This window comes from Acomys minous, assembly GCF_964271855.1.
Source record: "Acomys minous genome assembly, chromosome: 20".
NCBI lineage: Eukaryota > Metazoa > Chordata > Mammalia > Rodentia > Muridae > Acomys > Acomys minous.
In genome coordinates, this window is record NC_140502.1 from 13,275,446 (window position 1) to 13,294,202 (window position 18,757).

Sequence of the window (18,757 nt, forward strand, 5' to 3'; positions counted from 1 at the left end):
TGCTTGGTTCCCAGGGAACAGGAGTGAGAAGAGACCGCAGCAGAAGGCCTGCTACAGAGCTGGGGAGGAGACTAGGGGATTGGACTTGGAGAAACAGATGAAGATCTGTAGCTAGCCTCCCTGTTTCCCTGGTCAGAGCAGCCTGTGGGTTCCCAGGGAATGTGTGCTGGCTTAAAGCAACGAGTGGGAGAAAGGTTAGGAGGGGGAAGAACTGTGTGGTCCACTGGAGATGTGGGCAGTGGGGTGTGGAAGTGAGGCTGCAGCAGCAGGTGGTTGTGGGGGTTGGATTTGGAGGAGCAGAGGGAGATGTGAAGATCTGCAGTCAGCCTGTCCGCCTCCCTGGATGGAATAGCCTGTGGGTTCTCACGGTTCTCAGGGAATCCCTCCTGCTTTCATGTAACATATATCCCATCACCCTCTTCCTTGACTTTCTTCTTTCCCTTCAGAAAATCTTTCTCCACGTGCCATTGTCTGATTTATTATTCTTGGAACACACACACACATACAACACACTCTACATATGTGATGCACACATACACAGACATACACACACACCAAATCTGAACACACATACACAAGCATATACATACATACATGATACACATACATATACAAATGTACATGCACACTCACATCCCCACAGACATGTACACCACACACACACACACTGCACCCACACATGGCACACATACATAAACACAAAATACACATACACACACATAGTAGGTTCTGTATATCAAACAACACACGGTATGGTATTTTTTTTCCTGAGCCTGGTTAATTTAGCTTATCAGGTCTCCAGTACAGCGATGCAATTGAGCTGAGTGGATTAAAAACCAGGCTCCAGCCACCTGTTGTCTCTGGGAAACACTTGTCATTGGCATAGACTCTCACAGACCACGAGTGAACAGTTGGAAGTCAGTCCATCAAGAGAAGGGAGGTTGAGAAACAGGCTGGTGCATTTGTTCTGGTGTCCAGTTAAGCAGATTTCAAACCAATTACTAGTACTAACAGATGAAGAAGGCCATTCCAGATTAGTGAAGGAAAACATTTTCAAGAAGGTGTGGCACATATACACTACATGCATATTAGAGCTCGTGGTATCATAAAAAAAAAATGTGAATGGTGTAAAATTGCACGTGAATCCTTTATCTAGGACACAGGGAGGGAGATTTTGGTTCTCAGATTTATTTATGCATCCTCTTCCAGTTTTATTATTATTAGTAGTAGTAGTAGTAGTAGTAGTAATTATTATTACATCATCATTGGTTGCTGTGTTGAGACAGTTTCTCTGTGTAACCCTTTCTCTCCTGGAACTCACTCTGTACACCAGGCTGTCTTCCTGCTCAGAGATCTGCCTGCCTCTGCATCCCGAGCACAGGGGTTTCTTCTAATAAAAGCTAATATATGGTGGATTTAACTTTTACATAAAAGTGTTATATGAAGCATTAAAAAATGCATCAGTCAAATTGAAACTGAATGTTTGGGGTAGGAATAAGTCAATTATTTCTACTAGACCATATAAAGGGGGAGGAGGTCCCCCTTGGTCTTAGACCTAGGGGAGGGGAATATAGGGTGAAAGCAGGAGGGAAGGAGGAATGGGAGGATACAAGTGATGGGATAACAGTTGAGTTGTCATCTGAATAAATTAATAAAATTAAAAAATAAAAATACTGTATAGTTAAAAAAAGAAAAGAGTTTCACTGAGTTAGTAAAAATATTTTTCTAGTTTTTAAAAACCGTAATTTAAAAACTGAAGAGATGACTCAGAGATTAAGAGTCCTGTTTTACTCTTGCAGAAGACCCATGTCCTGTTTGTAGCACCCACATTGCAGCTCACAATCGACTGTAACTCCGGTTCCAAGGGCCTCTCATACTGTCTTGACTTCCAAGGGCTTCTCTACAAACATGGTGTACATAGATGACATCCCGGTACACATAACCATAACATAAATGCTTTTTAAAGGGGGAAATAATTTAGATATTATTCAGCAGTTCTCAACCTTCCTAATGCTGTGACCCTTTATAGTTCATTATATTGTGGTGACCCTCCGCCACCCATAAATTTTGTTGCTACTTCATAACCGTTATTTTGCTAACTGTTATAAGTCATAACGTAAATATCTGATATGCAGAGTATCTGATGTGCAACCCCTTTCATGAACCGGAAATTGAGAACCGCTGACTTAGATTATTAAAATAACCAACAGGACTGACCAACTTGTTATAATTGAAAGCAAATGTCGTTATGACTAACAATATGTAAAATTTTAACTTTTAAAGGCTTCTGTGTATATTTTTCATCTCTGTGTGTGCATGCTTGTCAGGGCCTGTGGAGGCCCGAAGAGCACATCGGACCCCCTACAGCTGGAGTTACAGGTAGTTTTCAGCCGCACAACGTATGTCCTGGGGTTTGAACTCCAGTCTTCTGAAGAGCAGGGAGCAGTTTTTAATCACAGAGCATCTTTCCAGCCCCAAGGGCGGGCCTTAGTTCTTCTGATCCCTAGAACTAATTAGAAGGAATTTTTGACATCACTTTTTCTGTAATTACAGGTCTATGATTTTAATCCTTGAGGATTCTAGACAGTTATCCTTACGTTTCCCATTCACTGCATTGTGTTGTTCATGTCTTTTAAGATCATGGCATGTGAAAGTCAGTCCCCGCTCTCCACTCAACTATGGAGAATGTCCTGTCCATCGGCTAGATCTGGGTAGGGGTTTGATGCTCACTGCACATATTGTCCTTGGCTGGTGCTATAGTTTGAGCAGGACCCCCTGGGCCCAGATCTGCCCATCATAATGTTATTCTTGTAGGTTTCTAGGATGCTCTGGATCCTTCTATTTCCCCATTCTGCCAGGCTTCTCTCACCCAGAGTCCCAATAGGATGTCCTCCCCTCTGTCCCACTTTCCTGGTAAGTGAAGACTTTCATGGAACATGCCCCTTGGGCTAGTGTCCTGATATAAATAAGTATATATACCATTTGAGTCTTTCTTTTTCTGGGAACTCTGGTGCCCCATATTTGACCACGTCCCCTGGATGGGGAGTCCTGGTGGCACTCAGAGGAAGGATAGCAGGCTACCGAGAAGAGACTTGATACCCTATGATCATATACAGGGGGAGGAGGTCCCCCTCAGTCACAGTCATAGGGGAGGGGAGTCAGGGGAAAATGGGAGGGAGGGAGGAATAGGAGGATACAAGGGATGGGATAACAATTGAGATGTAATATGAATAAATTAATAAAATATATTTTTTCAAAAAGATCATGGCATGAATTGCAGACAGGAAATTCAGGGGGATGTTAGCTGCACAGAGAATGACCCCAAGTGAAAACATGTTACAAACATCACTCCTACCCGGAACTCCCAACCAGAGGATGGGGGGGGGAGCTCAATTGCAAATCCCCAGCACTTTTAAGACATTCATTAAGAAAATGGTCGTGATCTGGTGGCAATCAGAGGAAGGACAGCAGGTTACCAAGAAGAGACTTGATACCCTATGATCATATAGAGGGGGAGGTAATCCCCCTCAGGAACAGTCATGGGGGAGGGGAATAAGGGGAAATTGGGAGGGAGGGAAGAATGGGAGGATACAAGGGATGGGATAACCATTGAGATGTAACAAGAATAAATTAATAAAGGAGGAAAAAAACAAACAAAAAAAATTAAAAAAAAATAAAAAATTTAAAAAAAAAGAAAGAAAATGGTCGTTTTTTTCAAAGATGCTTAGACTTTTATTGAGTGCATTGGGTATCTAAATATTGCAAAGTGGTGGAGGTGGTGGGTAATAAAGCCAGCTGTGGGCAGAAGATTGTAAAAGAACAACCCTTGCGTAAGCTGCCAACACCACGGTGTGCAACTTGGGGCAAACTACGTAGGATCAACATGACAAAGGAAAAGTCTTGGCTACAAGATCAATTTTTGCTGTTCCATACCAGACGAACACCCCTCTCCCTGCGTTCCTTTTCAACCCAGGGATAATGCAGAATATTCAGACTTTTTTTATGATGTTGCACATCTTCCAGTAGTTTCTGTGATTCCTCGGAAAGTGCGGATTTGTCCAGCCTGGGGGTGAAAAAGAAAGGTTTCTGTTTGTCTTGTTACATTTACTAATCTGTGTGTGTTTTACAGGCATGTGCTACGGCACACACGTGAGGGTCAGAGGACTATTCATGGGAGTCCATCTTCCTCTTTCTACTATGTGGGTTTTGGGCTGTCAGGCCCGATAAGAAGAACCTTCACAGCACTATCATGGGTGGATCTGGGCCCAGGGGTCCTGCTCAAACTATGGCACCAACCAAGGACAATACGTGCGGTGAGCATCAAACCCCTACCTACCCAGATCTAGCCAAGGGACAGGTCATTCTCCACAGTTAAGTGGAGAGCGGGGACTGACTTTCACATGAACCCCATTTGACCACATCCCCTGGATGGGGAGGCCTGGTGGCACTCAGAGGAAGGACAGCAGGCTACAAAGAAGAGACTTGATACCCTATGAGCATATACAGGGGGAGGAGGTCCCCCTCAGTCACAGTCATAGGGGAGGAGAATAGGGGGAAAGTGGGAGGGAGGGAGGAATGGGAGGATACACGGGATGGGATAACAATTGAGATGTAATATGAATGAATTAATTTAAAAAATTATAATGCAAAAAAGAAGAACCTTCATGCACTGAGCCATGTCACCATCCCAATTTTTCTTGACAATCATTCCCCCCTGTATACTAATGATTACCTCTCCATCACCCTTACCTAGGGATGAATGAGAAGAATGTATCGAGTGTTAAGAGAAAGCATGATTCTCTCCTAGATAGTAGAAACCTGTGTGTGTGTGTGTGTGTGTGTGTGTGTGTGTGTGTGTGTGTGTGATATAGAAGTACATATAAAGAATCTACCTACAAGGGATGGGATAACCATTGAGATGTAACAAGAATAAATTAATAAAAAAATTAAAAAAAATAAAAGAGAAAAAAGAATCTGCCTAGATGATAACATTAAAGTTAAAAATCATTGAAGTAAAAAGGACTGTTTTCACCTGTTTAATGTTTAAGTGCCTAATCATGCTTATCATATATTTACATTTTTTATTTAAGTAATTTATTCAGATTACATTATCAATTGTTATCCCTTCACTTGTATCTTCCTGTTCCCCACTCCCTCCCTCTTTCACCCTATTCCCCTCCCCTAGGTCTGTGACAAGAAGGGGACCTCCTCCCCCACCATATGGTCACAGCCTATCAAGTCTCATCTTAGTAGCCTTCCTATTTTTTCTCTGAGTGCTACCAGGCATCCCCACCAAGGGGAAGTGGTCAAATGTCCCCACTCTCCACACTTCCAAAGGTCCTGAGCCACATGGTGACTCACAACCATCTGGTACCCTCTTCTGGTGTGCAGGTGCACATGCAGGCAGAACACTGTATAAATAATAAATAATAAATCTTAAAAAAAAAAAAGGTGCGTGCCACTAAGCCTGGAAGACTTTCTTAAAAAAAAAAAAAAGAAAATGAGAGAGAGAGAGGTGGGGGGAGAGGAGAGAATGAATGTCTGGCGATATTTGGAGCAGTCACTAACAGAGCGTGGTGTTCATAAATGTGTAAAAATCAAGGATGGTTTTCAGTGTCCTACAGTGTAACAGTGGTCCCTCACAACAAAACTCTCCAGCCCATTATCAGTGGGGCTGAACTTCAGCAAAATAACACAGAAGAACTCTCTTTGAAGCCATGAGAGACAGTGTGTACTCACCCAAGAATCTTCAGGCTACAGTGTCTGGAAGTCAAAGCCTCACACAGCACCACCAACCCATTGTGGTCCAAGGCTATCCAGTCTAGATTTAGGTTAGTCAATGTTTTGCAGGTAGTAAGAGCCGAGGCTAAGTCTTCACAACAATTGGTGGTTAAGTCACACATGTCTAACCTGTGACAGAGAAAATGCCAATAAAAAGACTGTTGTTCGATGCCAGTTTCAGGTTTCTGAGCAAAGACCTAACCAGCCCCAAATGTCCACAGTACCCCATACTGAGCAAATCCTGGTTTCAAATCCAAAGGGGTTTTAAACTCATAAGTTGAGAACCATTGTTCTAAATGTCCTGCATTATTCCTATTAGTTCAGCTCTCAATCCTTATAAAAGAAGCCCTTTTGGCACCGGACTGGTTAATAATGGAGACTCACAGCTGGTCATGGTCCATGTTCAGAGACAGAGTAATCAACCTTACATGAGGCATCTATATCATCCCCTCCCCCTAAGGCTTGGGAGAACACCACAGAAGAGAGGGCAGAAAGACTAAAAGAAGCAGAGGTTGTGGTGGGGGAAGACATGATAGGAGCATTGCACCAATGCAGCAGCCGTTGCCTGCACAAGACCTGTGCAATAGCATTTCCGTCAAAACTTACGGGCCCATGCAAGGTGGAATTCTTCTTAATCCTATTAACCCTCTAGCTTGTCCGTATCTAGTTGGGACCCCTTTCCTACCTTGACAGTTAGTAGAGACTCACCCAAGACACTGCAATTTACAATTCGGATGCCTCAGAGCTTCACAGAGCTGTTTGACACCAGTGTCTTGTATGTCATTGTTACCCAGTTTCAGGGTCTTTAGATTTTTACTGCAGGTGAGGGTAGCAGAGAGCCTCTCACAGCATTCTGAGGTGAAATAGCAACCAGACAACCTGGGAAGACATACGTGCCGACATGCTCACTCGCTACTCCTTCCGTCTTGATTTGTTAACGGTAATTCTATTTTTTAGAACTTCAGTCAGAGCGCTGCATCGGCAGCCATCCTCATTGCTCTGCCTCTCCTTCCGATTTCTCCCAATTTCCCTTTCAAATTCATAATCTTTCTATTTACTGCTACATGTATACACGTATGACACATTTGTGTGCCTTGCATGCACACGTATTCACGTGTATGTGTAACCTATGAAGTCCATTTAGCTTCGCTCGTATGTACGTGTGTCCAGAGGATTAGAAAACCCAGGTGAGAGTTTGTCCCTGGAGGAGACCGAGTCTTCCCCTCTCACACGCATTCATTGAGCACCTCGCCTTTTTTGAGACAGGGTCTCATGCAACCCAGTCTGGCTTCAGACTCCTTACATAGCCGAGGATGACCTTGAACTTCTGACCCTCCTAGCTCTATCTCCTAGTGTTGAGATTATAGGTGAGTAGCTACCACAGCTTTTTTTTTTTTTTTAAATTTAAAGGCTGTGCTGGAGAATCAAACTCAGGGCTCTGTGTTAAGTGAGCATTCTACCAACTGAGTTACATCCTTACTCCATGAGATTCTACCTTAATAGCTTGGCTTATTTCTATTTATTTGTATCAATGAGAAATACCCAAGCACTTCTGAAATGCTGCTGCTGCTTCTCCATCTGGGGTACTCTGTTCCTTGTTGCCTCACTGCAGTTCTTCAGCTTTGGTCTCTTCATCTGGTGTTCCTACTCTTATTCCTCCTGGTGAAAATGCGTATGCCCTGAAAAATCAGTGGGGCTCCCTTATTGCTCATGTCAGATATCTGGGTAAATGTCACCACGTCATGAACTTCTTTCAGTATTTAATGTCCTCAAACCCTCCCTGAGCCTCAAGCTCATGGTTTTCTATGACACTTTCTTTCTTTCTTTTTTTTAAGATTTATTTATTACATATACAGTGCTCTGCCTGCATGTACACTTGCACACCAGAAGAGGGCACCAGATCTCACGATAGATGGTTGTGAGCCACCATGTGGTTGCTGGGAATTGAACTCAGGACCTCTGGAAGAGTGGACAGTGCTCTTAACCGCTGAGCCATCTCTCCAGTCCTCCTAGGACACTTTCAATAATGCTTAAGAGAGGAGTTGAGGGAGAGAAGGAATATAATACATATAAGGTAAAGAATAGAGAACACATAGATGATGCGCAGTTGTTAAATACAGACATTAGGTCTTTGTTAGGTGGTTAATGAACATATAACAGTGGATGGTATATTGGTTGATAACAGATGGTGATATGCAGGAGATTAAAGGAAGAGATGATTAGTATGAAAGTAAAAACTACATTTTTAAAATGATAGAAAAGGGAGAGATGTTAAATTCATAAATGATAGATAATAGGTAGGTAGATATAAGATAGGCAGATGTGTAAATATACATATAAACAGACATATGGATTTATGCAAGTATAATTGTTGTTAAGCAGGAATGAATTTTATCCTCCAGGGGATGCATACAGCATGTAGAGACATTTCGGTTTGCTACATTAAGAAAAAGGATGCTGCTGGCTTCTGCAAATCACAGGACAGCCACAATCAAAATGCCAACAGTGTAAAGATTTAAAAACTGCGATGTTTGCACACAGACACAGTACCTCTGTGCCTCCTATGCGTACATGGGCATCGCCTCAGTTCTCTCAGATGAGAACTGTGTTTAACCTCCTTTTGCATCAAGAGAGGTTTAACAAAGATGACCTGCCCAAGTCCCCACTGATGCTGACGGAACCCTGGATCCCACCCAGTCCCAGCTCAAGAGCAGCATACGACACGCACCCTCTTCTGACAACTTCTTTGCTCGAGACTGAGTCACCAAGGCAGTAAGCATCCCAGGAGAACCAGCTGGGAAAATCACAGCCTTGTTTTCTCAAGGAGACACCACTCTCTGTGGTGTCTTAACTGTTTGGTCTGCTTTAACAAAACATTAGATTGGATGTCTCATACACAACAGATATGTGTCACACCGTTCCAAAGACTAGAAATCCAAGATCAATGTTTATATGTTGATAGGGTATGTGTAGAAAGCCTTATTTCCTGGCTCGTGGCTATACCTTCTTTTTTGTCTGTGTCTGTGTGCATATGCCTGTGTGGGTGTATATGTACGTCTTGGGGGATACCCACGGAGGCCAGAGGAGGACATTGGATCCCTTGGCACTGGAGTTACAGGTGATTATGAGCTACTGGATCTGGGTACTGGAATCTAGGTCCTGGTCCTCATGAGTCAGTAACAAGCACTCTCGACCAGTGAGCCATCTTCCCAGCCCTGACGGAGTCTAACTGTGTCCTCGTGTGATGGAATGGATAAAGCAGTCTCTGGGGGCTTCTTTTCTCAGGGCAGTAATCTCACTCATGGGAACCCACTCTCATGACCCAATCTCTCAGTTTTCTATGTCTTAAGATGGTTACCATGGCTTCGGCACTGACTCTCAAGTGATGCTGACGTTCAGACGCGCCTCCCCTCCTACTTCTTTCTGAGCGCCACTATATGAAACAGCATTCCCATCAGTGGATGAGAACACGGCCCTACCATAATTCCTGGAGGAGGCACATTGGGTCCTTCAAAGCTTCACACAGAATATTCGCTCCAGTGTCTTCTAGGAAATTTGACCCCAGATCAAGCAGAGAGAGGTGTTGGCTCCCCAAAATGCCATCGTAGAGATGGCCACAGGCAATGAAGGTGAGACAGCAGTAAGACAGCCTGCAAGAAAATCACATATCAGCAGCTCCCTTACTCTCCCAGCATTCCCGTGTTTCTACAAAGACATTCATGTTTTTCCTTTACTGAGTTTCTACTTCGTATTAAAAAAAAAAAAAAAACTTGAAATGGGCTGGTGACATGGCTAGAGGTCCTTGCCACCAAATCTGATGACCTGGGTTTGGTCCCATGTGATGGAAGGAAATAAACAACTCACACAACTCGCCTTCCATGCTCCATATGTACACAGGTACACACACACACACACACACACACACACACACACACACACACACTGGAAAAAATGTCAAAGTTTTGAAAAATTGTCATTATAGATCAACAGAGAGGTTTCCAAAATTGACCGTTGACTTACCTGATTGATTTGCAAAACAATCAACTAATACTTCCAGCCATATCAGAAATTCACCTTCGTGTAGAATCCCTGCCCTAGTGGAATATATTCCATTGTGGTTTTTTTTCTTTATTATTTCTTTTATTGTCTATGTGAGTATGTGTATGTATGTGTGCATTTATACCTGTTTGTCTCTGTGCAGGTGCAGGTACATATGGAGGTCAAAGGACAACCTCAGACGTCATATTCTGAAACACCAGCCACACCGTTGAGCTAGGGGCTCTCGCTTTCTCAGAACTCGTTTATTAGAGATGAATGGTTGTCCAGTGAGCCACAGGGATCCTGCTGGCTCCACTTGAGTGTGGCACTACAGCTGGCTCTTTCACGTGGGTTCTGGGGGTCAAACTAAGGCCATCATGCTTGAGTGGCAAGTGTTTTTTCTTTTTTTTTTTTTGTTTTGTTTTGTTTTTACTAACTTAGCCATTATTCCAGCCCAATCCTGTTATTTTATCTTAACTATTTTTTTTCTAATCCTGTTACTTGTATGGCTTAAAGACTAGCATTTTATTTTTTAATTTTTTATTTAATTAATTTATTCAGATTATAACTCAATGGTTATCCCATCACTTGTATCCTCTCGCTCCTCCCTCCCTCCCACTTTCACCCTATTCCCCTCCCCTAGGTCTATGACTGAGGGGGACCTCCTCCTCCACATTATGGTTACAGGCTATCAAGTCCCATGTTGGTAGTCTGCTTGTTCTTTCTTTGAGTGCCACCAGGCCTCCCCAACCAAGGAGAGGTTGCCAAATATGGGGCACCAGAGTTCATAAGACTAGTATTTTAAATATAAAACTCATGATCAATGTAGCTCTTTATAATTACTAGTCACCAAGTATAACTTAATCCAATCTCCTATTTAATATCAACTAGTAATTAAATAAGCAAATAATTTTGTTTTATAATGTCATTTGTCCTGCCTCTTCTGAAACAGCCTTCTGCTTTTCTTTTATACGTTTCACTCTAGGACTGGAGAGATGGTTCAGCATTTAAGATCATTTACTGATCTTGCAGAGAAACCGGGGTTCAGTTCCAAGCACCCACACAGCACCTACATGGTGTGGCCAATTTCTATAACTATAGTTCCAGGGGCCTCTTTTAGCCTCTGCAGGCTTATGCGCTAACATAGTACACATAAGCTCATGCAAACATGCACATACATACATAAAATTTATAAATAGGTATTTTTCAAAGTTTGGTTTACTGCAAATTCAGCATTCCTAATTGAAAAATGGAAAATCCTGATGCTTCAAAGTACAAAAGGTTTTCAATATCGTATGATGACACAAGTAGAAAGTTCCACAACTGCTCTTAATGTATCCATCCCAGGTCAAAACACAAAGGCACTGAAAAAATATTATATAAAACCACTGCTAAGCCATGTGCACAATTTTTATACACCATGCAAATAAATTTCATGTTTGAACTTAGGGTCCATCACCAAGACTCCTAATATGCAAATATTACAAGAAGAAATTTAAGTAAAATACTTCTCTTCCGGTCATAAGCAATTAAGAGATTCCTAATCTGAATTAGTTTTCTTTGATAAGCAGATGTCTCTATAATGGCCCACATTCCGTGCTCTTACATTTTATACATATGCTCATATCTGTAAGCTGCACATGTACAGATACATGTATGAATGCCTGATCACAGAGGACACACTAACTTGTGTCTTTGAGCATTTTCCATCTTAAGGCTTTTGATTGATGGAGCAATAAGTTATCTAGTGTGGTTTCCCTATGACAATAGTCTGGTAGTCTCCTATTGTGAGCGATCAACCTTAACCTCAGGTCAGGAGACAGTTTACAGTGACTTAGGTAAGATGTAGGAAGCCCTGCCTTAGAATGAAATCTTTTTTTTCTTCTTCTTATTTATATTCTCCTCTGGCCTAGTAACCAATCTCTTTCCAGGGGGAATCATCTTTTTCCATTATAACAACATCTGTTAGGCTCAAAACTATGAATAAAGAGTTTCAGAATGCCTTTTCTTATTTGAAGTGGGTCTCATGGTGTCTCTGTTTGCATCAGTTCCACTTAGTGACATGGCAGCTGAGGCATGGAAAGTGACTGAGTCTAATGACACATCTCATGATCTCCTGCATTCCTCAGTGGACAGTTGACCACCTTTTATAATGGTTGGACCTGTGTTCATGTTTCTGCGATTATCTCCAGGGCGTGCTCCCCCAGACCAACTCACATAAGTGTCTCCAGGACACAGGTCGGACGCTTAAGGATTTCACACAGAAACATCACTCCTTTGTCCTTCAAGGGATTTTCAACCAACGAGAGGTGTCGCAACTTGTGGTAGTTGATGGAAGTAGCAATTATGCCACAGGCCTCACTTGAGATGTTACATTTTCCCAACCTACATTTGAGAAACATGTCATGGGTTAAAAATGGCATCTTTAGGTGATCTGTGTAAGAATGCCCTATTGTTCAAACAAATGCCCCAGATTCTTTCTTTTTTTGTCCGCATTATAATTTTTTATTAATTCATTCATATAATGCTCCCGACTCCAATACTATACGTACCAGGCCACAGCTACATCATAAGCTTATTTAACTTATAAATAGAATTGTGTGATTGTCTCTGTGAATTAGAGCTCTGCTGGCTGAGAATATACACCAGAGCCAATGGTTTTCAGCTATGGGTGATGTTTAAACTCTAGGATCCATTTGTAAATGTTTGGCGATGTTATTGATTGTCATAACAACCAGCAGAGAGATAGAGCGTTACTGGAATGTGGTGGGTAGCAGCCATGACCTTTAATGTACAGATAGACCTCAATTGCTAAAATATGACCTGAAACCCAGTAAATCTGAGTACCAATATCAACCCCCCCCACACACACACACATGCACATGCAACACGCGCACATACACACACACACACACACACACACACACACACACACACACACACACTTACTTTTTGAGTCTCTCACAGTGACCTTTCATGTGTCAGTTATAAAACCCATCGTATTTGACCTGTGTTTCTGACCAACCAGCAACAGGTTGACATTCTCACAGCCTACTCCTTGTGTTAACATACAGAGGAGATCATAAAGCCTGTGGGTTTTGTCATGGCACTTGCCAGTTTAGTATGTTCAAAAGAGATGACGAAGGAAAGATTATAGAAACAGTCACAGAGATCACGTGTGTGCCGTAATATTTAGAAGGGTTCCAAGTAAAAGAACCTTTGCCCCACGGACATAGAGTGCTCCCCCCAACACCAAACTAGAAGGCCTCTGTTCTGATTCCATTCTATCACTGTGATAAAACCCTCTTGACAAAAACAACTTAGCAAGGACATGGTTTGGCTTACACTTCCAGGTCACAGTTCACCGTTGAGGAAGTCAGAGCAGGACTGGGGATGCAAGACTCATAAAGGAGATGCCTGCTGGTTCATGCTAATTAGCAAGCTAGGTTTCTTATAAAGACCAGAACCACCTGCCTGGTAAACCATGCCTACTCAGAGTAGACTGAGACCTCTTATATCACTGAACAATCAAGAGAATTCCCTCCCCCAATATGCCCAACATAGCACCCAGACTCTTCAGGTCAAGTGACCAGATTCTTCAGGGTCAAGTTGGCAGTTAATCCTAAGCAGGGGATTGTCTTAAATGGAGGCTTTCCATATAAGTATGACTTTCTAAATCCAAACTGAACTTATCACTGAGGATGGTGAATGAGGATGATAGCTACAGAACATAGTACTAGCTGGGTTCTTCTGGGGACTGGCCGCCATGCTGTACTCCACCAGAAATCACCTCATTAGCATAAAGGTCGATCCTTGGGAAATGCCAAGAGGTTAGAATCTTCGTGCTGGGAACCAAGGCAACGGTCCCAAACATCAGAGAAAAAAAATGGTTCTTCTACTACCACTAAACACTGGTGAAATTACAAAGGTTTGCCATTCTGCCAGACTGCATGTTGTTTAGCATTAGCTGGCATACCACAAATGCCAATGGTGATGAACTGTCACCTGAGACAGCATGTCACTTAAAAATAACAGATCGTCAGCACCCTGCCACCTTCAACTCATTTTCATGCCATTTCCACATAGACTAGTTGCATGGCTGCCTCCTGTTTTTCTTCTCCAGTCTCCCATCAAAGGCCGAGGGGAAGTTTTATTTATGGACTGTGTCTGTGCCGACAGATTTTACAGAGTGCCTTTGCAAGTTGACCTCTGACACCTACAGGTACCTGCCCCCCCCATACTAAGTAAATAAATGTAATAGAATCCCTATGTGCTGTTATGTTGATATTCAAACCATTAGGGAAAAAAGTCATCAAAAATACAAGGGACAGACACCGACACAACGTTGGCAAATGAGATCAAAGTACAATATTAACATAGGTGAAAATGCTGCTGTAATGGGGTAGCTGGAGAGATAGATCAGTTATGAACACTTCCTGTGCTAACATAGGACTAGAGTTCAGTTCCAGGCACCCACATCAGGTAGCTCACAACTGCATATAACTCCAGCTCCAGGACATCTCATGCCTTCCTTCTGGCTTTTGAAGGCACCTACATGCAAGCTCCAGCACACACGCACGCAAGAAAACACTCTTAACAAAGAGAAAAGGAAGAAGTTGTCAAAATTGAACTCGTTCTGTAAGACATGTGCTAATGCAAAGCAAAACTTGCAAAGTTAAGCCTTAAAAATGGATCTTTAAAAGCCATGAGACTCCTGTACGTGGACAACCCATTGACTTACAGTAGCACCTCCACTTTGCACGTTGGGGAGCTCAGAGCCGAGCACAGAGCCTCCACCATATACACTGAGAGGTTAGTGCCATACAGGTTCAGGGACTTCAGGTGAGGCAGCTGAGGAAACGTTTTAAGCAATGACCCATCTCCAAAGTTAGTCATGAAGGAACACCTGCAAGATAAAGCCAAAAGGCACGTTATACAGGGGCATGCGCGTCCATCGCAAAAGCAACTTGTATATATGCCCTGTTCCATACTTTATCATACATGCCATGGGTGTCTGGGAATTCTGGTCACCCCATAAGTCCTCACTGGTTATCTCCAGGTGCCAGAGAAGCACCAAGGCTCAAGCTACCGTCCATTTTTTTCCATTTCCCCCTCCTCTGTGTAACACATACAACATCCTAACATGACTCACACTTACCCTCATATCAAACTCTAAACGTTGCCTGTGGCGGCTAATTGTGGTTGCCACCTTGACATCCTCTAGGAAGAGCGAACCTGAATGAGGAATTGCCTCCATCAGACTGGCATGTCTCTGGGGCCGTTTTCTTGATCGGTAATTGTTGCAGAACTGCCCTTGTGTGGGGCATTACCCCTGGGCAGGTAGGTCCGATCTGATGGTGGACAGGCCACGGAGAGAAGCCAGTAAGAAGCATTCCTTTATGGTCTCTGATTTAGTTCTTGCCTTCAGATTCCTGCCCTCACCCCTCTTGGTGATGAGTTATGACCCAAGAGTAGTAAAATTAAATTAACACTTTCTCTCCCCAGCCTGCTTTTGGTTTCTTACAGCCAACAGAAACCAAACCAGAAATAAGACCTTGTTCATAGCACAGACACCTGTGTTTGTATTAATGTTCCAAGCTGTGTGTATCCCAAGGGAAGGGCCCATTTTCTTCAAGGACTAATGCTTTTCTGTTCTTTATTTTGTTTGTTTGTTTTGTGAGATGGAGTTTTACTGTGTAGCTTTGGCTGTCCTAAAACTCACTGTGTAGACCAGGCTGGCTTTAAACTCAGTGATCCACCTGTCTCTGCCTCCCTAGTGCTGGGATTAAAGGGCATGTCACCACCACCACCACCATCTGGCTTAATATGTACTAATATTTTTAAGACACACAGAATGTGTCCTAGAGTTCATGAAAACTAGATCTAAACTTTTGGCTTTTTGTACTTATTCCCTTTTCAAAGTTGGAAAAATGTAGCCAAACATGCATGGCTATGTTTTCTTTCTTTCTTTTTTTTTTTTTTTTTTTTTGGTTTTTCAAGACAGGGTCTCTCTGTGTAGCCTTGGCTGTCCTGGACTCACTTTGTAGACCAGGCTGGCCTCGAACTCACAGCGATCCGCCTGCCTCTGCCTCCCAAGTGCTGAGATTAAAGGCGTGCGCCACCACGCCCGGCCCAATGGCTAAGTTTTCTAATGAAAATAAATAGATGTCGGCATGATGACCAAGAAATTATTATTGGGCTGGACACATGGCTCAGTGGTTAAGAGCATATACAGCTCTTGCTGAGGACTAGAGTTCAGTTCCAAGCACCTTTCTTGGGAACCTCACAACCGATCACAACTCTAATTCCAGAGGACCAAATTCAGATACACACATACATATACACAATTTAAATCAATTGAAAAATTAGACGTTTAATTAACATTCATTGAAGTCTCTAAAATTTAGTCAATTCCTATTGTGTGTTATTTTAATGCACACACATGCATGTGCACGTGCACACACACAATGTATAGGCATTTATAAACATATCAGATATATGTATGCATGACATGGAAAAATATAAATATGTGACTCTTGGTACTACTGTATCTGCTACTTTGGACTTTAGTTCTACATTTATTTATGCACTAGTCTCCTCCACAAGAAAGAGGAGATTTCTTCTATCTACTTAAACGATGACTGACTATCAAACTTACGACAAGCTTTTGAGCTTAAATGTATTCTCAGGTTCCACTATGTGAGATGGAGACAGTGATTCACAGAAAATCTGAAAGGCCTCCTTATTGAAATTACAGCTGTCTAGATCCAACACGTGCAATTTATGGAAAATGCTGCATAATGTTCTCCAATGTGTGATTCCGTTTCTGCAATGAGATAACACATCGTTATTCTCTTCTGGATAAGTGAATTTCAAGACATTCCTAAGATAGGCAAATCAACTCCCAACCCCCCTCCCAAAGCTTCCAGTTACCCTCGACACAGGAAGAAGTTCATCCAGGTAAAATGGGTCAACATCACTTACTGATTACGAAGGCAATCCCTGGGCAGGAGATAGCTCCAAGGTTAAGAGCACTTGATGCTATTACAGAGGGCCCAAGTTCAATACCCAGAACCCATGTGGAAAGTCACAACCATCTGTAGTGTCAGTTACAAAGGAGCTAATGGGCTCTTCTGAACTCCACAGGCACTGTACTCATGTGGTACACAGACATACACACAGGCAAAACACTCATACACATTAAATAAATGTTCAAAAGAGAGCAGAGGGGAGAGGGGGAGGGCACGGGTAAGCGGAGAGAAGAGAAAAAGGGACAGAGGAGAGGAGGGGAGGGGAGAGGAGAGGAGAGGAGGGCAGAGGAGGGGAGGGCAGAGGAGAGGAGGGGAGGGGAGAGGAGAGGAGAGGAGAGGAGGGCAGAGGAGAGGAGGGCAGAGGAGAGGAGGGGAGGGGAGAGGAGAGGAGAGGAGAGGAGAGGAGGGCAGAGGAGAGGAGGGGAGGGGAGAGGAGAGGAGAGGAGAGGAGAGGAGGGCAGAGGAGAGGAGGGGAGAGGAGAGGAGAGGAGAGGAGAGGAGGGCAGAGGAGAGGAGGGGAGGGGAGAGGAGAGGAGAGGAGAGGAGAGGAGGGCAGAGGAGGGGAGGGCAGAGGAGAGGAGAGGAGAGGAGAGGAGGGCAGAGGAGAGGAGGGGAGGGGAGAGGAGAGGAGAGGAGAGGAGAGGAGGGCAGAGGAGAGGAGGGGAGAGGAGAGGAGAGGAGAGGAGAGGAGGGCAGAGGAGAGGAGGGGAGGGGAGAGGAGAGGAGAGGAGAGGAGAGGAGGGCAGAGGAGGGGAGGGCAGAGGAGAGGAGAGGAGAGGAGAGGAGGGCAGAGGAGAGGAGGGCATAGGAGAGGAGGGGAGAGGGAAGGAGGGGACGGGAGAGGAGAAGAGGGAGGAGGAGAGATAGCACTGTGGGCTACAAAATCCCGTTACAGTCTTGATCCTGCAGCAGCTTCTATTGACCTGCAAAAACAACCACGCCTGATACAAAGTCAATAAAAAACTGGAGAGAGGCTCACCCAGCTCTACCCACCCCTGCTGGAACTATTTTCTTCTGTGGCAGGAGCAGTCATCTTCAGTGTTGTGTCTAGGAGTGAGCCCACCGGGGTCTAAGGCACCGTTCCAGACCCATGGACGCACTGATGTCCTTAGTTAAACTAGGTTACTGACACAACAAAAGGACATGAATGTGAGAAAAGAACTCGTAAAGAAATTGGAGTGATGGGGTAGAAGGGAAAAAGACCTGAATAGAAGGTGACAGTAATCAGACGCTATATGTGTATATATATATATATATATATATATATATATATATATATATATATATATATATATATATATATATATATATGAAATTGCACATGAATATGTTGAAGAAACATTCTAATAAGTGTGGCTTGAGATTAGTTAAGCTAGAATTGAGCCTCTGTGAGGGCCTCATTTTTAACATGTATCACTGCTGAAGAGATCCAACCTTACTCTGTTCTCTAGTGCCTCCTCTTTTAGTGAGAAAACATGATTTTTATATGAATTAGGGTGGATAGTTGGGACTCCTGAAGGAAACGCAAACTTTGCCCAATAATTATTACCATAGGAGACTTACACAGCTGAAAGGTCAGGGATGAGCTAGCAGCCTAAAGTCAATTCAGGGCAAGTCAACGAGAGCAACCTAGCCTGAGCACAACCTCAAACCAGACGTGTGTTCCCAGAATCCTCTCCAGTGCCACCAGGACACTGTCAACACACTATGGATGGAGGAAAAGAGTCACGACACTGTGATGGAGCTGCTCACATTTCCCCCCTCACAGTGGCCCGGGTGACAAATTTGTTCTTTGTGTAGATGAAGGAACTCAAGACATGGTGAGTCAGAAGCACCTAGCTCCGAACAGCAGTGTTGAGATGCAACAGGAAGTCTAATTATGTCATCTAAACATTCAAATACACACA

At 43.4% G+C, this 18,757-nt stretch overlaps 1 protein-coding gene across 2 annotated transcripts in view; it reads right to left on the bottom strand.

The window, feature by feature from the left end:
• Positions 1-3,708: 3,708 nt before the first annotated feature.
• Positions 3,709-18,757, bottom strand: part of NLRP9 (NLR family pyrin domain containing 9) — a 30,910-nt gene continuing 15,861 nt past the window's right edge. For both annotated transcript variants that reach the window (XM_084770971.1, XM_084770970.1), the window contains exons 4-10: positions 16,478-16,645; positions 14,561-14,725; positions 12,037-12,204; positions 9,261-9,431; positions 6,490-6,660; positions 5,740-5,910; positions 3,709-4,063 (exon numbers count right to left, since the gene is read on the bottom strand). In XM_084770971.1, the coding sequence (XP_084627097.1) occupies positions 3,913-4,063; positions 5,740-5,910; positions 6,490-6,660; positions 9,261-9,431; positions 12,037-12,204; positions 14,561-14,725; positions 16,478-16,645 (1,165 nt within the window). In that variant the 3' untranslated portion in view covers positions 3,709-3,912. The remainder of the gene's footprint in view (positions 4,064-5,739; positions 5,911-6,489; positions 6,661-9,260; positions 9,432-12,036; positions 12,205-14,560; positions 14,726-16,477; positions 16,646-18,757) is intronic.